The sequence below is a fragment of the Oryza glaberrima genome, chromosome 5, assembly GCF_000147395.1.
Source record: "Oryza glaberrima chromosome 5, OglaRS2, whole genome shotgun sequence".
NCBI lineage: Eukaryota > Viridiplantae > Streptophyta > Magnoliopsida > Poales > Poaceae > Oryza > Oryza glaberrima.
In genome coordinates this window covers 7,791,524-7,810,400 of record NC_068330.1, presented here as the reverse complement: position 1 = coordinate 7,810,400, position 18,877 = coordinate 7,791,524, and the positions used below count along the sequence as shown (strand labels likewise).

Genomic DNA, 18,877 nt, shown 5'->3' with positions numbered 1-18,877 from the left:
TTGTTAGTGGATCGAAATATATTATGTGATCCAAATTCCAAGGCGATACATCATCGGTTTGTTTGCTGCTCACCATCTTTATCTTGCTTGTGGACGTGGCGCCCAGGCTACAACAAAAATGGAGATCGATCGAGACCCATGACTCATCAATCAACTTAACAGTGGATGCCTGATTTTCTCACTAGTTGATGGAAAACCCAAAACCCAGTCGCCCTCTCTGACAAGGACAACCTCCCGTACTGGTCACCGACGCACTTAAGTGCCCTAATCATTAGGATCACTAGTAATGTTCAGTGTTTTCGAATTCTTTTTTGTTAAACAAAACTTTTGAAATTTCAGCGAATTTTCCATGAAATAAAATTGAAGTTGAAAAAGTTTTTGCTAAATCAAAACAAACTCGAAACCTTCTAGGCGGAGGAATATTTTAGCGTCCCCAACCGGTAGAACCAAATTTTTGGGAATTTTGTTCTAAAATTGTGAACCAGATCACCTAGCTCTGTTCCTTACAGATGATTACGGATAATTGCCTATATAAATTAAAGAAGAGCCTAGAAAAAGTTGTCAAATAATGTTAATGTTGACTATTTTTAGAAAAATCATAGTTTGAGTAACGAACACACTCCTACAATCAGAAGCTTCCCCAGACAATATAATTTTTCATTCAAATTCTGAGAAACTGTAGTTATAAAATCCAAAAAATGATCTAGACGATAAAAGCTGACAAACCGAACTTTTTTAGCTACCAACAAGCTGTTTCTCAGAATTTTAAGCTCCCCAAACATACCCTAAGCAAGCAAGCAGAGAACAAAACAAAGTGGCAGATCAAGAACAGCTTCAGAGCTAGAGCAATGAGCCACACTGCACAGAGTTTCCTTGAATTTGAGTAACTTTAGCTAAATTCAAATAAACTCGAAATATTTTAGCTGGATGAATATTTACTGTCACCCACCAGTAGACCAAAAATTCAGATATTTTGTTACGAAATAGTGAACCTTTTTTTTAGATAATGGAATATAATTTGGGCCTTTGCTCAAGGAGATACAACCAATTATTACACAAGTTGACTCAAAAGTAATCACACACTAATGAGTTCAAAACACTATAGGTTTAATATAACGCAAACACAAACTAATAAACACCAACACAAAATAAAGAATCCACAGCTATTGAATCCTGTTTGTAAACCTCCACTTGAGATTGGTGAAAATCTGCATAACCATTGACTCAAGATTAATGCATGCATAATTTATTAGCTCTGTTAAGAAATTGTGAACCTTATGGATGATTGGATAGAATACAAACAATTGATATATAAATTAAATATTGTATATTATAAACTAAAAAAAAGAGTTCAGAAAAAGTTATCTAAATAATGCTGATGTAGATTATTTTTAGAGAAATTATGGTACCGTAGTACGGATAATCCAGACTGAAAAGAACACGCTCTTACACCCATATAAGCAAGCAAGCAAGCAGAGAGCAAAACAAAGCCGAGCAGGCTGTGAGCCAGCACTGCATCAGCATGATGAGCAGTCGTCTTCTCAAACGCGCCTGCCTACTCCTCCTCGTCTCGTCATGGCTATGCTCCCTCTCCGACGCCAAGAGGAAGACGCCACCCTCGCCGCCGCCGCCGCCGCCACCGCCCTCCTCCTCTGGCCTCCCCGTCCGAGCGGTGTGCCTCGGTGGCTGGCTCGTCACGGAGGGCTGGATCCTCCCCTCCCTCTTCGACGCCATCCCTAACAAGGACCTCCTGGTATGGCCGTCTACCTCGCCGCCGCCGCCGCCGCCATGTCCACGAATGAGCCCGACCATGACCTCTGTTTCGTTCTTTGGTGGTGCCACCGCGCCGCTCCGGCATAACGCCGAACACATTGATTGCAGGACGGCGCACAGCTGCAGCTCAAGGCCGTGGCGGCGGGCGCGTACCTCACCGCCGCCGGCCAGGACGGCGCCGCGGCGGTCGTCGCCAACCGGACGCAGGCGGCACCCTCCGCCTCGGAGACCTTCAAGGTTAGCCTCGCCGCCGCCGCCGCTGGCTCGCCGGAGTACGGCGTGTAAGTGACTTTTGGTCTCACCGGAGTAAAAAATCACATCACATGCATGCGATTGCACGAGCAGCTGTGGCGGATCAACGAGACGACGTTCAACTTCCGGGCGTCGAGCGGACGGTTCGTCGGCGCCGGGAGCGACGGCGGCGCGGCGGTGGTGGCGGTGGCCGCCGCGCCGGGGCCGTCGGAGACGTTCCAGGTGGTGCGCGACGACGGCGACAAGAGCCGGGTGCGGATTAGGGCGCCAAATGGGCACTTCTTGCAGGTAATTTAATTAATTAATTAATTAATCAGATAAGAAACCAGCGCACTGACATTCATAGTGGCACGCGTGTTTATGTGGAAGAAGCACTGCCCAAGAGGAGCTACACCATTGTACCTTTTTTTTTTCGCGATTACACAAAAGAAGCACATACCAGTGTTGGAAATTTCGGACCGAAATTTCTCATTTCAGTCCCCTCCGATACGATATTACTTCGGCCGAAATTTTTCAATTTTTTCATAAATTTTAGTAATATTTGTTTAATTTCAACTAAATTTTGTTCAAAATATCGGAAATTTTGGATCGAAATTTTTGAAATTTCGGCATTTCGGTGAGACCCGATCAAATCGGCCAAACCGATAGAATTAACCCTGGCACATACACATATCTGGTATGAACGCATACGTAATTTTTAACATGCTTTAGAAAAAGAAATGTGCCAAACCACTAATCTCACTAAATATTTATACAAACGCATTTACGCGTGTAGTATTGTGGACATCAATGTTCAAACTTTTATGTGGAAAATCATATACTCACGACTTCATCGTCACACCAATTCTACTTTTTTTACTATGCTATTTAAATAATGCATATATCACGGTGTGAAGAGGCAGAGAGTTTTTTCTATTATCTGAAATCTTGGCTTCTTACTTAATAGTGGTCGTATTTAAAAACTTAGCATCCATGTACTCAATTTGATTAACACACTGTAGTGTTACATGGTGAATACTAGGCATCACTCTACTTCATATTAAGTGAACATGTACAATGTGGTGAGTACATGCTGTTGTACAATGCCCTCCTATTACAATTACAATTTACAATTTACTCCTTGTTAAACAACACGTGACATTTCGGTTAATTTGGCAGGTAGCATTGGGATCTAACTCAGTGACAACAGATTACTACGGTGAAAGCACAAGTTGGGGAGACGATGACCCATCAGTATTTGTAGTAACAAAAGTTTTGGAGCTGCAGGGAGAGTACCAGATTTGCAATGGCTATGGTACAGCCAAGGCTACACCAATACTCAGGGTAAGATATCTCACAACCCAAGGGCCCCACTTGTCATGAAAATAGGCTTATCTTGTTGAATCATGATATAGCATATACTTACTTGTTTCCTTAATTATATGATTTGGAATGGTCCATACTTCAGGGATATGTCTGTTTTGTTTTTTGTTGTATCTGATGTCAATGTCTATAGGGGAGAGGAAAGAAACAAGAAAACAGTAGTAGCAAGCAATCAATGCAACCTGTAGGATCGAATCACAAGAACTAAATCAACCAGAGGGGATACCGGGAAGCCTCACGCTCCCCCTCTATTTATACATGAGGTAGGCAGCCTAAAGCCACGAACCAAACTCATACTAAGAGTCCTAAACACCTTAGGAAACCCACTAGTACAAGAAAGAAACTTTACATAACCAAATGTACCAAATTTGGACTCCTTCCAAATTCGACTCCGCATTCCATACGTACACAATAACTCCATCGTATGCCATATGGAATCTCCATCAACCACGTGCATCAACTCTAGCCTAAGTATCCCGCATGATCTCTGACCACCACGGACGTCGTCTTATCCCCAAGCCGACTCCCGGTCCATCACCGCAAATACTCTCCCGAGACATCGAGTCACCTACACATGGAACAAACAAAGAAACCATATTCCGAGACTAAGCTATCTCCAACTTGACTCATTAGCAGCAAACAATAGTATTACATACGTATAGTATCCATCTAGAAGTCATAATCATAGAATAAACTCGGATATCCAAATAAACAACCCGAAACCGAAACCGACACAGTGTCGGCCGGTCAGACCGCGGGCTGCGCCGGTCTGACCGCGCATTACACGCCGGTCTGACCGGCAGCACAAGCCCGGTCTGACTGGTCCACATATAATCACAGCAATTCCTGTATATTCACCTGTGAAATCCAATCATCTCCAAAACCACTTCGTGAATAAATTCCAAATAACAAAACCAATAATCTCCAATGCCCAATTGTTCATCACAGAATAATAATCAAAAACACCTTTGATTTTACAATCTCCCCCTTGATGAACACATTGGCAAACGCATAAAAATGTTTTGATATTTGGTGGTAAAAAACACACTTCGTACAAATGTACACATCGTGCTCAAAAATCCAAAAGAAAACTTCTCCCCCTTTTTAAAAGAAAGAAATTCCCAATTGAACCAAAAACATGCTCTTCGCAACAACTCTTCAAAAATTCACTTTGCTTCTGAAAAATCCAAAAATTTTCACATTACTTCTCCCCCTTTTGACAATGATTTCATCAAGCATAGGAATTATGTTCATAAATATTCAAGAGCTTAGCATACATATAGCATATCAAGTCATGTGTTGCAATAAAAAGAAGATAAACCCATCTATAACAAAATAAGCATGCATTAAAGTATAACCATGAACCAAAGATTTTACAATTAAGCTTGAATCAACAATCAAAATTCATGATTTCATACGATTTATAATGCAACATCTTAACAAGCACATAGGTTGAAGAATATACCTATTGCATTTATCACTCTTTCTCAAATAACCTTTAGCACAAAATAACCAAGAGAATTTTTTTTAACTTTTTCTTTTCTCGAGCCTTTTTGCTCATATTTTTTTCCTCTTTTATTCCGGGTACGTCCCTGTCGTCAAGACTGTTTCCAGGGATTCGGCACCCATTATTTTGTTCACATCGAATACGTCCTTGTCGTCAAAGACTGTTTCCAAGGATTCGGTATTCATTTTTTTATATTTTTTATTCTCTTTTTCACAATGAGCAATTAAAGGTATTTGAGGAATAACAAATCAATAAAGCATATATATAGAGCATTTATAAATCAAACCATATGCTAGCATCAACATTGCATATTTTCTTAATTCAAGTATAGAATTTAAGTGTCATGCATCATCTCCCTTAAAAGCAAAATCTAAATCTCATGAAAAGACTAGAATACATATAAGCTATGCTAGAGACAAATAAACCGTCAAAGTATTGCTAGCATGCACAAAAAAATACCATATGCATAAACAAAGCTCTCTTTTCTCAATTTTTTTTTATTATCATATTATTGCTTGATAAAACCATGAGGTACAAACTCCCCCTCAAACCATGCCAAAAGGATGAATGACACCCAATTCACCACGAAGAAAAGCAAAGCGATTAGAATCCAAAGGTTTAGTGAAAATATCAGCAATTTGCAACTTGGTGTCCAAAAACTGCAACTCAATATCTCCTTTCTCAACATGATCCCTCAAAAAATGAAAACGAATATCAATGTGCTTTGTGCGTGAGTGTTGAACAGGATTCTTAGCAATATTGATAGCACTAGTATTATCACAAAAGAGAGGTACTTTCTCAAAAGTAAGACCATAATCTTTCAAAGTAGATAAAAGCCAAAGAATCTGTGAACAACAACTAGCAGCAGCAACATATTCAGATTCAGCAGTTGATTGAGCAACACTAGATTGTTTCCTAGAAGACCATGCAATCAATGATGTACCAAGAAAATGACATGTTCCACTAGTACTTTTCCTATCAATTCTACAACCTCCAAAATCAGCATCCGAATATACACTTAAGCATATAGAAGATGAAGTAGAATACCAAATTCCAAACTCAAGTGTATGATTCAAATACCTCATTATTCGCTTGACCGCTTGACGATGTGAAGCACGAGGAGAAGCTTGAAAGCGTGCACACAAACACACAGCAAATTGTATGTCTGGCCTAGAAGCAGTTAGATACAACAAAGATCCAATCATACTTCTATACTCCTTTTGATCAACAGCTTCACCATCTTCATCAGGATCCAACACAGCTGTAGAACCAATTGGTGTTGAAATTGGCTTGCAATTCTCCATCTTGAACCGTCGCAAAAGATCCTTCGTGTACTTCGTTTGATGCACAAAAGTACCTTGAGGTGTTTGCTTAATTTGCAATCCCAAAAAGTACGATAACTCACCCATCATGCTCATCTCAAATTCCCTGCGCATAGTCTCAGCAAAATCTACAATCACAGCGTGAGTCGAACAACCAAAGATAATATCTTCCACATAAATCTGAACGAAAAGTTGATTATCACCATGCTTAAGAACAAAAAGCGTTTTGTCAACCTTTCCCATTGTAAAACCTTTCGCAAGCAAAAAGTTCTTAAGCCTATCATACCATGCCCTAGGAGCTTGTTTCAAACCATACAAAGCTTTAGACAATTTAAAAACATGGTTGGGAAAATCAGGATTTTCAATACCTAGTGGTTGTTTGACATAAACTTCCTCCTGTATAAAACCATTTAGAAAAGCACTTTTCACATCCATTTGATACAATTTAAAACCTTTTGAAGCAGCAAAAGCCAACAAAAGTCTAATTGCCTCAATTCTAGCAACAGGAGCAAAAGTTTCATCAAAATCCAAACCCTCAACTTGAGTAAAACCTTGAGCAACAAGTCTAGCTTTATTTCTCACAATCAAACCATCCTCATTTTGTTTATTTTTGAAAACCCACTTGGTTCCAATAATATTATGTCCAGAAGGTGGTTCAACTAAAGTCCAAACTTTGTTTCTCTCAAAATTTTCAAGTTCTTTATGCATGGCGTTAATCCACGATTCATCAGTTAATGCATGTGACACATCTTTGGGTTCAAAAGAAGCAACAAATGCGGAATTTGCACAAACATCATGAGTCATTACCTTAGACCTTGTAGTCCGCTCACCTATATTACCAATAATTTGTTTCGGCGGATGTCGTCGTTGAATATGCAAAGGAGCAGCAACTTCTGAAGTTGATCCACGTTCTGTTTCAGTACTGGTCGAAGTTGAATTCTCTGGAGGACCATCTCGATCAGCATCAACAGTACCCGAACCTGACGAACCTGGCCGGTCTGACCGCTCCTCATGAGCCGGTCTGACCGGAGGTGTGCCGGCGGTCTGACCGGCCGAGCCGACCTCATTATCGTCGTCGTAGTCGCTCTCATCTTCAAAAATACGACCATCCTCCCCCTGAACCTGTGACAGTGTACCTGCAATATCGGGTCTAGTACCAGGACTAGCCTCATCAAAGGAAACTTCGCAAGTCTCAACAATTTTGTTAGTCCCTAAAATAAGTACACGATAGCCACGAGTGTGTGCGGGGTAACCAAGAAACAATCCATCGGTAGAGCGTGCCTCAAAGTTATCCAAATTTCCAGATTTCAAGACAAATCACTTGCAACCAAAAACACGCAAATGTGAAACTTTGGGTTGACGACCAAATCGAAGTTCATAAGAAGTTTTTCCAAGTTTAGAACGCAAGAAAACTCGATTTGAAATATAGCAAGCAGTGTTAATCGCCTCAGCCCAAAATTTTCTAGGAGTTTTGTATTCATCCAACATCGTTCTAGCCATCTCAACCAAAATACGATTTTTTCTTTCAACAACACCGTTTTGTTGAGGAACACGAGGAGAAGAAAATTCATGTTCAAGACCTCTTTCGTTGCAAAATTGTTCAAATGAAACATTTTTAAACTCTCCACCATTATCACTTCGAATTCTTTTCAAAGAATCAGGAAATTCAAGCTCTAATCGAAGAAACAAACCACGAAAGTGTTGAAAAGCTTCATCCTTAGTTGCCATAAAGAAAACCCAAGAATATCGAGAAAAATCGTCAACAATAACCAACACATACCACTTTCCTCCAACAGATTGCACTCTAGCTGGACCAACAGTGTCCATATGTAATAGCTGTCCCGGTGCATCCGTCATCACAGAAACAATAGGAGCATGTGAAGTAGAAACCATCTTAGCATGACGACACGGTGTACAAACTAAATCAAGATCTTTCTTAAGTTTAGGCAAACCACGAACAAGATCCAAACCACTTAACCTAGTGAGATGATCAAAACCAACATGTCCAAGTCTACGATGCCAAAACATCATATCTTTATCAAACTTAGCAACCAAACATGTTATCACAGGTGAAACAGAATTTTCAAAATCAGCTTTAAACACTCTTCCATAGCGAGAAATATTCAGCACAGAATCACCACAAGAATCAAAAACTTTACTTCCAGTTTTCTTAAAGTGAACCTCAAAATTTTCATCAACAATTTGTGAAACTGAAAGCAAATTGTACTTTAAATCCTTAACCAAAGCTACATTCTTCAATTCAAAATTTTCATTTACCTTAACCAAACCTGTAGCGACAACGGCACTAGTAGGAGCATCAGCAAAGACAATTGATTCAGTCTTGGATGCCTTTTTGAGGGAGGAGAACCAATTTTTATCACCGGTCATGTGCCGCGAACAACCGGAATCCACGATCCACACGTTCTCCTTCCTTGCCACAAAAGCCTACACAACAGCAGAAGTCGAAGCCTCAGTACTGGGGTTAGATAATAAAAATTTAGGAATCCAGTACTGAGACACACGACCAGAAGATCCAATAGGCATATATCCACGTGCAAAATCAATTTTAGAATTTTCAGAAAAATTCCTCCGAGGCCGGTCTGACCGAAGTACAGTGGCCGGTCTGACCGGAGGCCGGTCTGACCGCCTCTGTACCGCCGGTTTGACCGGTGTCCGGTCTGACCGAGGCTCTGCAGCCGGTCTGACCGCGGGACCCACTGCGGTCTGACCGGTTTCCTCGAGGGAAAACCATATTTTTGCCACTTTGATTTTGCAAAAGCAATCTCTCTCTCCTTTTTCTGTTTATGAGCTAATCTGAAACAAAAATCAACAATATGTCCATCTTTTCCACAAAAAGAACAAGTATATTTTTCACGTTGTTTAGACACATTGTTAGAGCAAGAAGATTTAGCAACACAAGCAGAAACAGGAGGTTTTGCATGCACAACATTGGATTTTGAAGAAGATGCATTCATGGTAGACATGATACCAGCAGATTTAAACATAGTTTTATTAGTATCATGTTTAATCAAAATCTCACCACCTCTAGCACCAACACCTAACACAACAGGAGGATGTCTAGAGTTATGAGCATAAGGATCAAAACCTAAACCACGGTTATTTGTGCTAACCTTTGATTGATCCAAAATCATGTTGAGGTTCTTTTTACCATCAGAAAATCTTAGTAAAGAATTTTTCAAATAAGAAACCTCTTTTTCCAAATTAGCACAATTTTCACAATCTACCATGACACCTTTGCTTTTACGACATTTGGGGCAAGAAAGCACTTCATTGTTTTTCACAACATCTTCCATGTACTCAACACGACCTAAAGCATCTTTTAGTTTCAACTTATTCAAATTACATGTTGAGCAATCCAAAACATCATGAGGTTGTTTTAACTTTTTAGCAGAAATCATGTTAAACATCAAACTAGCATGAAAAGCAATTTGATATTTTTGCAACAAGTTTTTAGTTAAAAACAACTCATCCAAAGTGCGTGTGTGCAAAGCAAAACAACAAGCAAGAGAAGATCTATTTTTCAAATCATGTGCAGCATTAACATCTCTAATTTTTGAAATCTCATTCATTAAAACCTCACAATTTTCACAATCATCATCATTAGAAATAAGAGATTTTAACCTATCAATTTCAGATTTAAGAGATTCAATGATAAATTCCTGTTTTTTATACATCTTCTCACACTTTTTATTTTTAGCACTCAAAATATTAATAGCTTCTTCAAAAGCTCTCACCTGATTATCTTCATACTCTGTGTCAGATTCACCACGCGCCATGAAGCAAACATCGGAGACATTCTTTCCCTTATCATTATCTCCACTTTCACCATCTACATCACTTAGTGGCTCGAAAGCGGCGCAAACTTGTTGAAAAGCCTTCCTAAGATTCTCCATCTTCCTCCCTTGGTTAGAACCCTTTGACTTGTTGTAGTTGTTGGGCTTGTTGTTGTTGGTCTTCTCACCATCTTTGTCTTCTCTTTTGCCTCTCCCAAGCTTAGGACAATGCGAACGAAGATGATCAATTGAACCACATTCAAAGCAACGATTTGGACCACCTCTTTTCCTGTTCCTGGCATTATTCATAGCTCGAGCAATTCTGTTAGCAACCAAAGCCAAATCCTCCTCCTCGATTTGTTCGAGTTGATCATCGGATGTGGCATTAAAAGCAGCAAGAAAAGAAGGCATAGATGAAGAAGCATCAACAACCAATGAAGAAGAAGAAGAAACCAAAGCACTTGATTTAGAATCAACTTTGCGAGAAAGAATATTCATCTCATGTGTTTTCAATTTAGTATAAAGTGAATCCAAAGTCAAAGTAGACATGTTAACAGTATCCTGAATAGATGTAACTTTCATCTCCCAAATAGACATGTCGAGACCATTCAAAAAGTGACGAGAAATCTCAGACTATGGATAATTATCATCATAAGAAGAATCAACAGATCTAAGATCACTCAAAATTTTATTAAATCTAGAAAGATAGTCGTCCAAAGCCTCTCCAGATTTCATCTCAAATTTAATGTACTCCTTTTTAAAAAGATCTCGACGAAGCTCTTTAATATTATTTGTTCCTTGATGAAAGTTTTTCAAAGTATTCCAAATCTCATGAGCAGTTTCAAGATGTGCAACACGATCATAATCAGAACGAGAAATCCCACTCAAAAGAATATTACGAGCTTTGCAATTATTTTCAAACTCAGTTTTTAAAGCATCAGTATTAATGGATTCAGGAATCACATAAGGATGAGAAACTTTCCTCCAAATATCATAATTTTCAGCCATAAGGTAAGATTGCATCTTACTACACCAATGAGGAAAATCAGTTCCATCGAAAACATGAGGCTTAGTTGAAAACCTAGCGGGAGTAGCCATGGAAAAAACTTTAGATCGATAAAAATCCAAGAAGAAAACGAGGCTCTGATACCACTTGTAGGATCGAATCACAAGAACTAAGCCAACCAGAGGGGGGGTGAATGGTTGGTATACCCAAAAACCGAAAACTTTTAGCGGAAATAAAAGTTACCCTCGAAATCGATGGATCGCGGTCTGACCGAAATAGATTAGCCGGTCTGACCGAAGTGTAGCCGCCGGTCTGACCGGTGTTGATCTACCGGTCTAACTGCCGAGATCGCCTGTCGCCCGCTGTCGCCGCCGCCGGTCTGACCGCCCGTAAGCCGCCGGTCTGACCGCCGAAACCCGGTAAACATAATTGACCGCCGAAACCCGGTAAACATAAATTGAAGAACTCTTAAAGTGGATGACGACTTTATTTCTTCTCTCTGTGTTTACAAAGTACACCAACAGCACTCCTTACAAAAATTTCGACTAAACTCGAAACCCTAACACAAAACTCAACTCTATTGCTCTCAAAAGCGATACCGGGAAGCCTCACGCTCCCCCTCTATTTATACATGAGGTAGGCAGCCTAAAGCCACGAACCAAACTCATACTAAGAGTCCTAAACACCTTAGGAAACCCACTAGTAAAAGAAAGAAACTTTACATAACCAAACGTACCAAATTTGGACTCCTTCCAAATTCGACTCCGCATTCCATACGCACACAATAACTCCATCGTATGCCATATGGAATCTCCATCAACCACGTGCATCAACTCTAGCCTAAGTATCCCGCATGATCTCTGACCACCACGGACGTCGTCTTATCCCCAAGCCGACTCCCGGTCCATCACCGCAAATACTCTCCCGAGACATCGAGTCACCTACACATGGAACAAACAAAGAAACCATATTCCGAGAGACCAAGCTATCTCCAACTTGACTCATTAGCAGCAAACAATAGTATTACATACGTATAGTATCCATCTAGAAGTCATAATCATGGAATAAACTCGGATATCCAAATAAACAACCCGAAACCGAAACCGACACAGTGTCGGCCGGTCAGACCGCGGGCTGCGCCGGTCTGACCACGCATTACACGCCGGTCTGACCGGCAGCACAAGCCCGGTCTGACCGGTCCACATATAATCACAGCAATTCCTGTATATTCACCTGTGAAATCCAATCATCTCCAAAACCACTTCGTGAATAAATTCCAAATAACAAAACCAATAATCTCCAATGCCCAATTGTTCATCACAGAATAATAATCAAAAACATCTTTGATTTTACACAACCGATATATAAGCCCAGTGTTTACTTTGAGTTTGGAAGAAATTGTACAAATCCTGGCATGCATGTGAGAGATCAGTGATCACTTATGAGTTGCAAATTGCATCTATGCTATGATTACCTCTTGTACAATTCCGGTGGGCCAATTATGAGTTTTAAAAGGCAGATAATTACAGGTGGAATAGTGCTCATCTTATCTGAAAGGACCTGAAATTTACTAGGCATGCAAACATGACTTCATTCTAAACTTTTTTCTTTTAGATAATGAAATTTAATCCAATATCCGTGTACATCATCCAGCAATGGTCATCATAAACTACAGAGAATTGAAGCACTCCTGTGCATCCCAAATGTGTGAAGGGGTCTGTTCATTACTACTTGCAGAATTCAGAGTAAAATTTTCACATACATATGCTGAATTCAGCTTGCTTGAACGAAACTATCTTATTTTTGTCTTGCGTTCTGTCCCGTCAAAGATTGCCAATCCAAACACTATGATTTGGTCCCAATTTTGTTGTCATAAGTGAAAGCCGAGGCCTTAGCTTGTGTGTCTGAATTATTGAGGGAACCAATTCATTAAATGATTATTGGCACTGGTCCTATATATGCCAAACAGTAGCATGATTTCTTTTTCTGAAATTTAGTAATAGACCCAGAAAAATCAATGAAAATATGTTTGCACGATTATGGTTGCTTTGTACTACTGATGAATTGGGATCATTTGCACTTCAGTTTTGTGAATCAATTATATATTCTCTTCTGGCAGAATCATTGGAGCACATACATAGTCGAAGACGACTTCAAGTTCATCTCAGCAAGCGGGTTAACAGCAGTGCGAATTCCAGTTGGATGGTGGATTGCTAGTGATCCCAATCCTCCGGCTCCATATGTCGGAGGATCCCTGCAAACCTTGGACAATGCCTTCAAGTGGGCAGAGTAAGTCTTCACAAAATTAAATCACAATTTTGTAGCTTTAAATCGACTCAAGTAAAGTAAAGATCAACAAATGTTCAGATCATGAGTTAATCTGAACATTTCAATTGTGAGTAAGGCTTGTTCTGAATATAGGAAGTACAAGCTGGGCGTTATTATTGATCTCCATGCGGCTCCCGGGTCGCAGAACCCATGGGAGCATAGCTCATCCAGAGACGGCACGCAGGAATGGGGAACATCTGATGCTAACATCGCAGAGACAGTGCAAGTGATCGACTTCCTCGCATCCAGGTCAGGGTTCTCATCTTTCACGAGGGAAAATTTTCTCACCAGTGCCAAAATCATAATTTAAATTGTTCAAACTTTTGTAGTCACTAAATACTTATAGATCATTTCTATGCCAGAAGCAACACACTTTGAGAATTTCCAAAGCAAATTGGTAGATTTCATTCAGTAAAAAGAAAAAAAAATTTCTGAAGTGATGAGCATGTTGATTTACAATGGACAGAAATATTCAGAGTTCTGGAAATTTCAGATATTTCAGTCCGAATCACAAACCTTTTCACGGTCTGCTACTGAAGAGTGAACAGTGAGGCAGATGTTGTAAGATAATGAACAGTAAGCCAGATATCGCTGCCATGAATTTCCTTAGATATTTCAGGACAGCAGATCTTTCATTAGCATGTAGTCTAGCAGTGAATCAAAACATACAGAACTGCGGAACTTTCAGATGTTTCAGTTCAATTCGAATCACAATTCGTTGCATGATCTGATACTGAACAGTAAGCCCCATTTTGTCATGATGAATTTCCTCGTACTGTTTTAATTCACCTTGACATCAATAGGTACGCAAAGAGCCCAAGCCTCCTGGCAGTGGAGCTGATGAATGAGCCGTTTGCACCCCGTGCCACCTTGGAGAGTCTGATGAAGTACTACCATGATGGATACAACGCCGTCAGGAAATACTCATCGACGGCTTACGTCATCATGTCGAACCGTCTGGGACCGCATGATCCAACTGAGTTTCTTCAATTTGCCAACGGCTTCCCCCGTGCCGTCATCGATGTGCACTACTACACGGTGTTCAATGACCTGTTCAATAACCTGACTGTGCAGCAGAACATTGATTTTATCAAATCAAACTTCTCAAGTGAGCTAAAAAATGTCACAACACAAAATGGCCCTCTCACCTTTGTGGGTAAGTAATAATTCTTTTTGGGTGAAAAGAGAGCTTTATTAATTACTCAAGAAACTGGTATAATTATTTTGCATTAGGATTCCTAAAAATTTCTAAAATAATGGTAGTAAGCAATCTAACATAATATGAGATATGTTCTTTTTCTGCAGGAGAATGGGTGGCTGAGTGGAGAGTACCCAATGCAACAAAGGAAGAGTACCAGAGATATGCAAAGGTGCAGATGGATGTTTATGGGCAGGCCACCTTTGGATGGTCCTATTGGACTCTCAAGAATGTTAACAACCACTGGAATCTAGAGTGGATGATCAACAATGGCTACATCTCCTTGAAAACCTAACAACTGACATGCCTCTAGCTGCCATTGTTACGAGGTACTAGCTCCGTCCCAAAATATAACAACCTAATAGACATAGATTAGACTTTTTCTATTAATAAAAATCTGGATAGAAAGTATGCCCAGATTCATTATAATATAATATGTCTAATATATGTCTGGGTTGTTGTATTCTCGAATGGAGTAGCCAAATTTTTGGAGACGAATAAATTGGGTCACATAGATCAGTGAGATTTTACCGTAGTGGGAAAATGCAATGTTTTGTTAGACCACTTGCCACCTCACTTTTTAGTATCAGAATATACTATAACTATTTCTGCTTGACATAAGCGCATACCATTTGCACAACAGGTTTGATAACACAACTAAGAATTCATGGGATGAAATTATGAAGAATTCACAAGGTATCTACTCTAGAAAAACGGTTCATAAATAACAAAACTCTGATTAAAGTACACTGAGACCATCCAAATGTGAATTATCATAATTACACATCTGCATGTCTTGTTTCCGGGAACTTAATAAATTAATCTACGGCCGTAGCTTGAAATCCATGCTGAACATATTCTTGGCTTTCTTCAACTTCTCCCAAAGAAAGCCGCGAAGAAAAAAAAAGGGTAAAAAGAATGTTTTAACTTCACTCTGTATTATATAATTGATTTATTTTGGTTAAATTGCTAATGCGCATCAAACAGAGACATGGTCATTATGGCTTTGCAGGAATGATATGGTGTTTGACAAAAGAAAAATCTCTTCTCTTTTACAGGTTATTTTTTTAACTATCCACTTCCTTTGTACCTGGGCTATCCTTCAGAAGCCTGGTTCACGGGATTTGGTTGCAGCGGCGTGTTAGCGCTTGGAGCAGGTGGTCAGGGAATGTTTTACCTAGGGACATGGGTGACGGTCTAGCCTGAAGATTGGTGCTCCCTGATTTTTACTGCTTTCCTTCTCTTGTTACAAACTCTTTTGTGGGTTTGTGTGTTTTGGCTGTGTGCATTCTAGTTATGCAGAGGCCGGGAGTTTTCTTAGTATGGTTTTATCAATTTGATGTAATCGTCTGAGATTAATAAAAGCTTCCTTTATCAAAAAAAAAAAAAAATCAGAGACTACCTTATCTTGACCTGCTGCAACTTTGTTGCTTTTGCTCGTAATGACTTCATAATACCATCTCTCGCTGGTTGCCTGGTTGAACAGAAAAATTCAGACAAATTCATTATTCCAATTATAAATCCATATCATATCCGTAACTCAAATAAATTAACAGAACTTATAAAAATTGCCCCAAAAAAATGTCTGATCAACATACTTTATTTTTTGGTTCTTCCCTTGTTTTTGCTGATTTGAGGTGCCACCTAATGCTTCCTATGTGACAAGTACAATGAAGAAGCTATTGGTATGAGAGGAAAAAAAGAGAGTTTATAAAGCGACATGAAAGCAGAAAAAGAAAAAAAAAATTATGGTCGCCTCTCCCTTCCTTCTCATGTCGCGGAGACTGTATATCAAATTTAATTTGCTCGATCTCGAGCTTCAGATCATGATATTCCTTGGCTAGAGGTTTCTCTGTAGGATCGTAAAGGGTCTTTCCCACCTTAAAAAGTAGCCAATGATGTGAGGGGCTCTCCCACTTATGAGAGCCTTTACGGTGTTTGCGAGATACTTAGAAGTATTGAGAGGTGGAGTAATATGAGCCGTTGATTAAGAGAGGGGTAAGGTATGGAAAAAAATTATTGTAATCGATGGCGCAGTGGAGTAATTATTAAGTAAATTATGGGCATTCTAGTGGATTGAATACCTGATTGCATTGATTCAGTACCGTTCAATACGAACAATGTAAATCAGGCATTAATTTAGTTATTGAATAGATCTCACGGAAAAAAACCAGATTGTATCTTTTTTTCTTCTTCCCCATCAATCCCATTCTTGTTCTAAGGTTAGAACTGGTTCACCAGAATTAAACTGGGCGAGAAGTGTCGACATGGTTGAGGATTCAATATGATATGAGATCGGTCAGTCAAAGGCTAAGTGAAGTGCATCAGGTAACATATTCCATCACATATCATGTTCAAATGGAAGCAAGCATGATGAATATTTGGTGTACAGTTCATATTTTCTAGGGATATATCGATAAAATATTTAACTTAAATTGATTCAAACCTTCGGTGATATTTTAACCGGTCAGGTTCTTGAAACACATTAATAAATCTCTTCTTGAAACAAAATATAAATCTCTAAAAGAATTAAATGAATGAGTTTTGGCATGTTCTTTGGAACCGAACATACAACTAGGTAAAACCGCGCAAAGCATAACTTTTACGCCAGTAAACGTGTTATTTGGAACAAAATGTAAATATAGAAGAAAGCACGTGCATGCAAACAAGAACAGCGAAGAACACAATGTAAATATAGAGAAAACCACACAAATGAGAACCTGTAGGCCACTAATAAGCAAATGACTTAATTGGTACCTATGTGGTACCGATTTAAATTTAGAGATAATTCTACCATTTTCTCTCTACTAGTAAAATTTGATACCTAAGTACCTAACCAATACTCAAATACCTTTTACATAGTACCTGTCATTGAGGAGCGTTGGATTATTATCTATTTTGGAATGCAAACACCATAAAAGATCTCACCACGTATATGTTAGGTCTCAAAAGACCGTTAAATAAATATCAAGACTAAAATTATATATAATAATTACTTATGGTGCGAAAGCATCTTTACTCGATCATGCATATTTGCTAGGAGCCAGGAAACGTTTAGAGCACAGACAAATTTAAGTATGTAACCATATCGAGTGTTTGCTATTATTGTTCTATTTTCAATCACCATAATAACCCAGTACTAAATATGTCCACTGAACTTACAGATATATTCCTGAAACCGTACTTATGATAAAATACCTCAATGAAACCAATTTATTCTAGATGTTCTTGTCGTAGTAATCATGATCAATGCAAATTAAACATAAAATGATTAATTATATATGCAAATTAAGTGTGCAAAGGTAATAATGCATGCCATATACATATTGGAGAAACTACTTAAGCGATGCGATGATACTCACGTAAGCGATGCGACGCTACCCAGGTCTAACACGCTGAGGACGAGATAATCACTCAACGCAGAGAACGGTTTGCTCATACTGCTTCAAATCATCCTCTTTTAAAAGTGAAAACAATTAAGACCCAGCTTAGGATTATTATAATCCAGCTTATTAGGAGTAACCTGAAAGAAACAAATAACTTATTGAAGTAGCTTATTATAATCTGGAGCCCAGCTTATTATAATCTGATAAGCTCATTTAGGTGAGTTTTTTTCCAGATTATTGGGTGAAAAATTACCCACCATACCACCCCACTCCCTTTTTAGACTTGCAAACCCAGTAATCTGGCTCTAATAATCTAGGAAAGAAACAACTAACCGCTTATTCTACTACAGATTATAACAATCTAGTTTATATAGTAATCTGACTCAATAATCTAGATTATAATAATCTTAAGCTGAAAGAAACAAGACCTAAGTATAACAAGCTTTAAATCACCCTCTGTTAAAAGTGAAAACAAATATTAAGTATAACAAATCCAAATAAATTTAGTACATGCAAACCATTCATCTCATCCTCGATTTAAATAATTCAGAACAAGTAATTAAGATCTACAAATCCAAAATTAGTCTAACCAATAAGTCAATAACATAAGCATTGCATGGAGAGGCTTTATTATGCCGGTGGGGACATGGCTACTGAAACTGCTGAAGAGCTGATACTACTCCGTCCATCATAATATGATATAAGGAGTCCACATATTTTAAGATTTCACCTTTAAAACATTTTTACCAATATTTAGTATAATAGAAATTGAATTTTACTTGCTATAAATTATATTATTGGATTGACATTTGAATTTACTTTCATATGATTATAATTTTGTTACTACAAACCTTATAATATATGAAAAATTATAAGATAAGAATTAGTTTTGGAGACTGTGTCAAGATTGATCATGTCTTGTATTATGGGATAGAGAGAGTATAATCAT

General features: G+C 38.8%; 1 protein-coding gene across 1 annotated transcript; it reads left to right on the top strand.

The window, feature by feature from the left end:
* Positions 1-1,489: 1,489 nt before the first annotated feature.
* LOC127774044 (glucan 1,3-beta-glucosidase-like) lies at positions 1,490-15,998 on the top strand. Its single transcript, XM_052300314.1, has 9 exons — positions 1,490-1,753; positions 1,882-2,010; positions 2,119-2,313; positions 3,184-3,348; positions 13,136-13,305; positions 13,438-13,593; positions 14,148-14,500; positions 14,650-14,871; positions 15,601-15,998. Exons 1-8 carry the CDS (start codon positions 1,523-1,525, stop codon positions 14,835-14,837), a joined length of 1,587 nt encoding a protein of 528 aa, XP_052156274.1. The 5' UTR covers positions 1,490-1,522; the 3' UTR covers positions 14,838-14,871; positions 15,601-15,998.
* The last annotated feature ends 2,879 nt before the right edge of the window (positions 15,999-18,877 follow it).

What these genes read in the sequence shown, in the direction of transcription:
- LOC127774044 (XM_052300314.1), top strand. Translation starts at nt 1,523, where the DNA reads ATGATGAGCAGTCGTCTTCTCAAACGCGCCTGCCTACTCCTCCTCGTC. An exon ending in CAAATGGGCACTTCTTGCAG is followed by an intron (nt 2,314 to 3,183) that starts GTAATTTAATTA and finishes TTAATTTGGCAG; the next exon opens with GTAGCATTGGGATCTAACTC. An exon ending in AGGCTACACCAATACTCAGG is followed by an intron (nt 3,349 to 13,135) that starts GTAAGATATCTC and finishes CTCTTCTGGCAG; the next exon opens with AATCATTGGAGCACATACAT.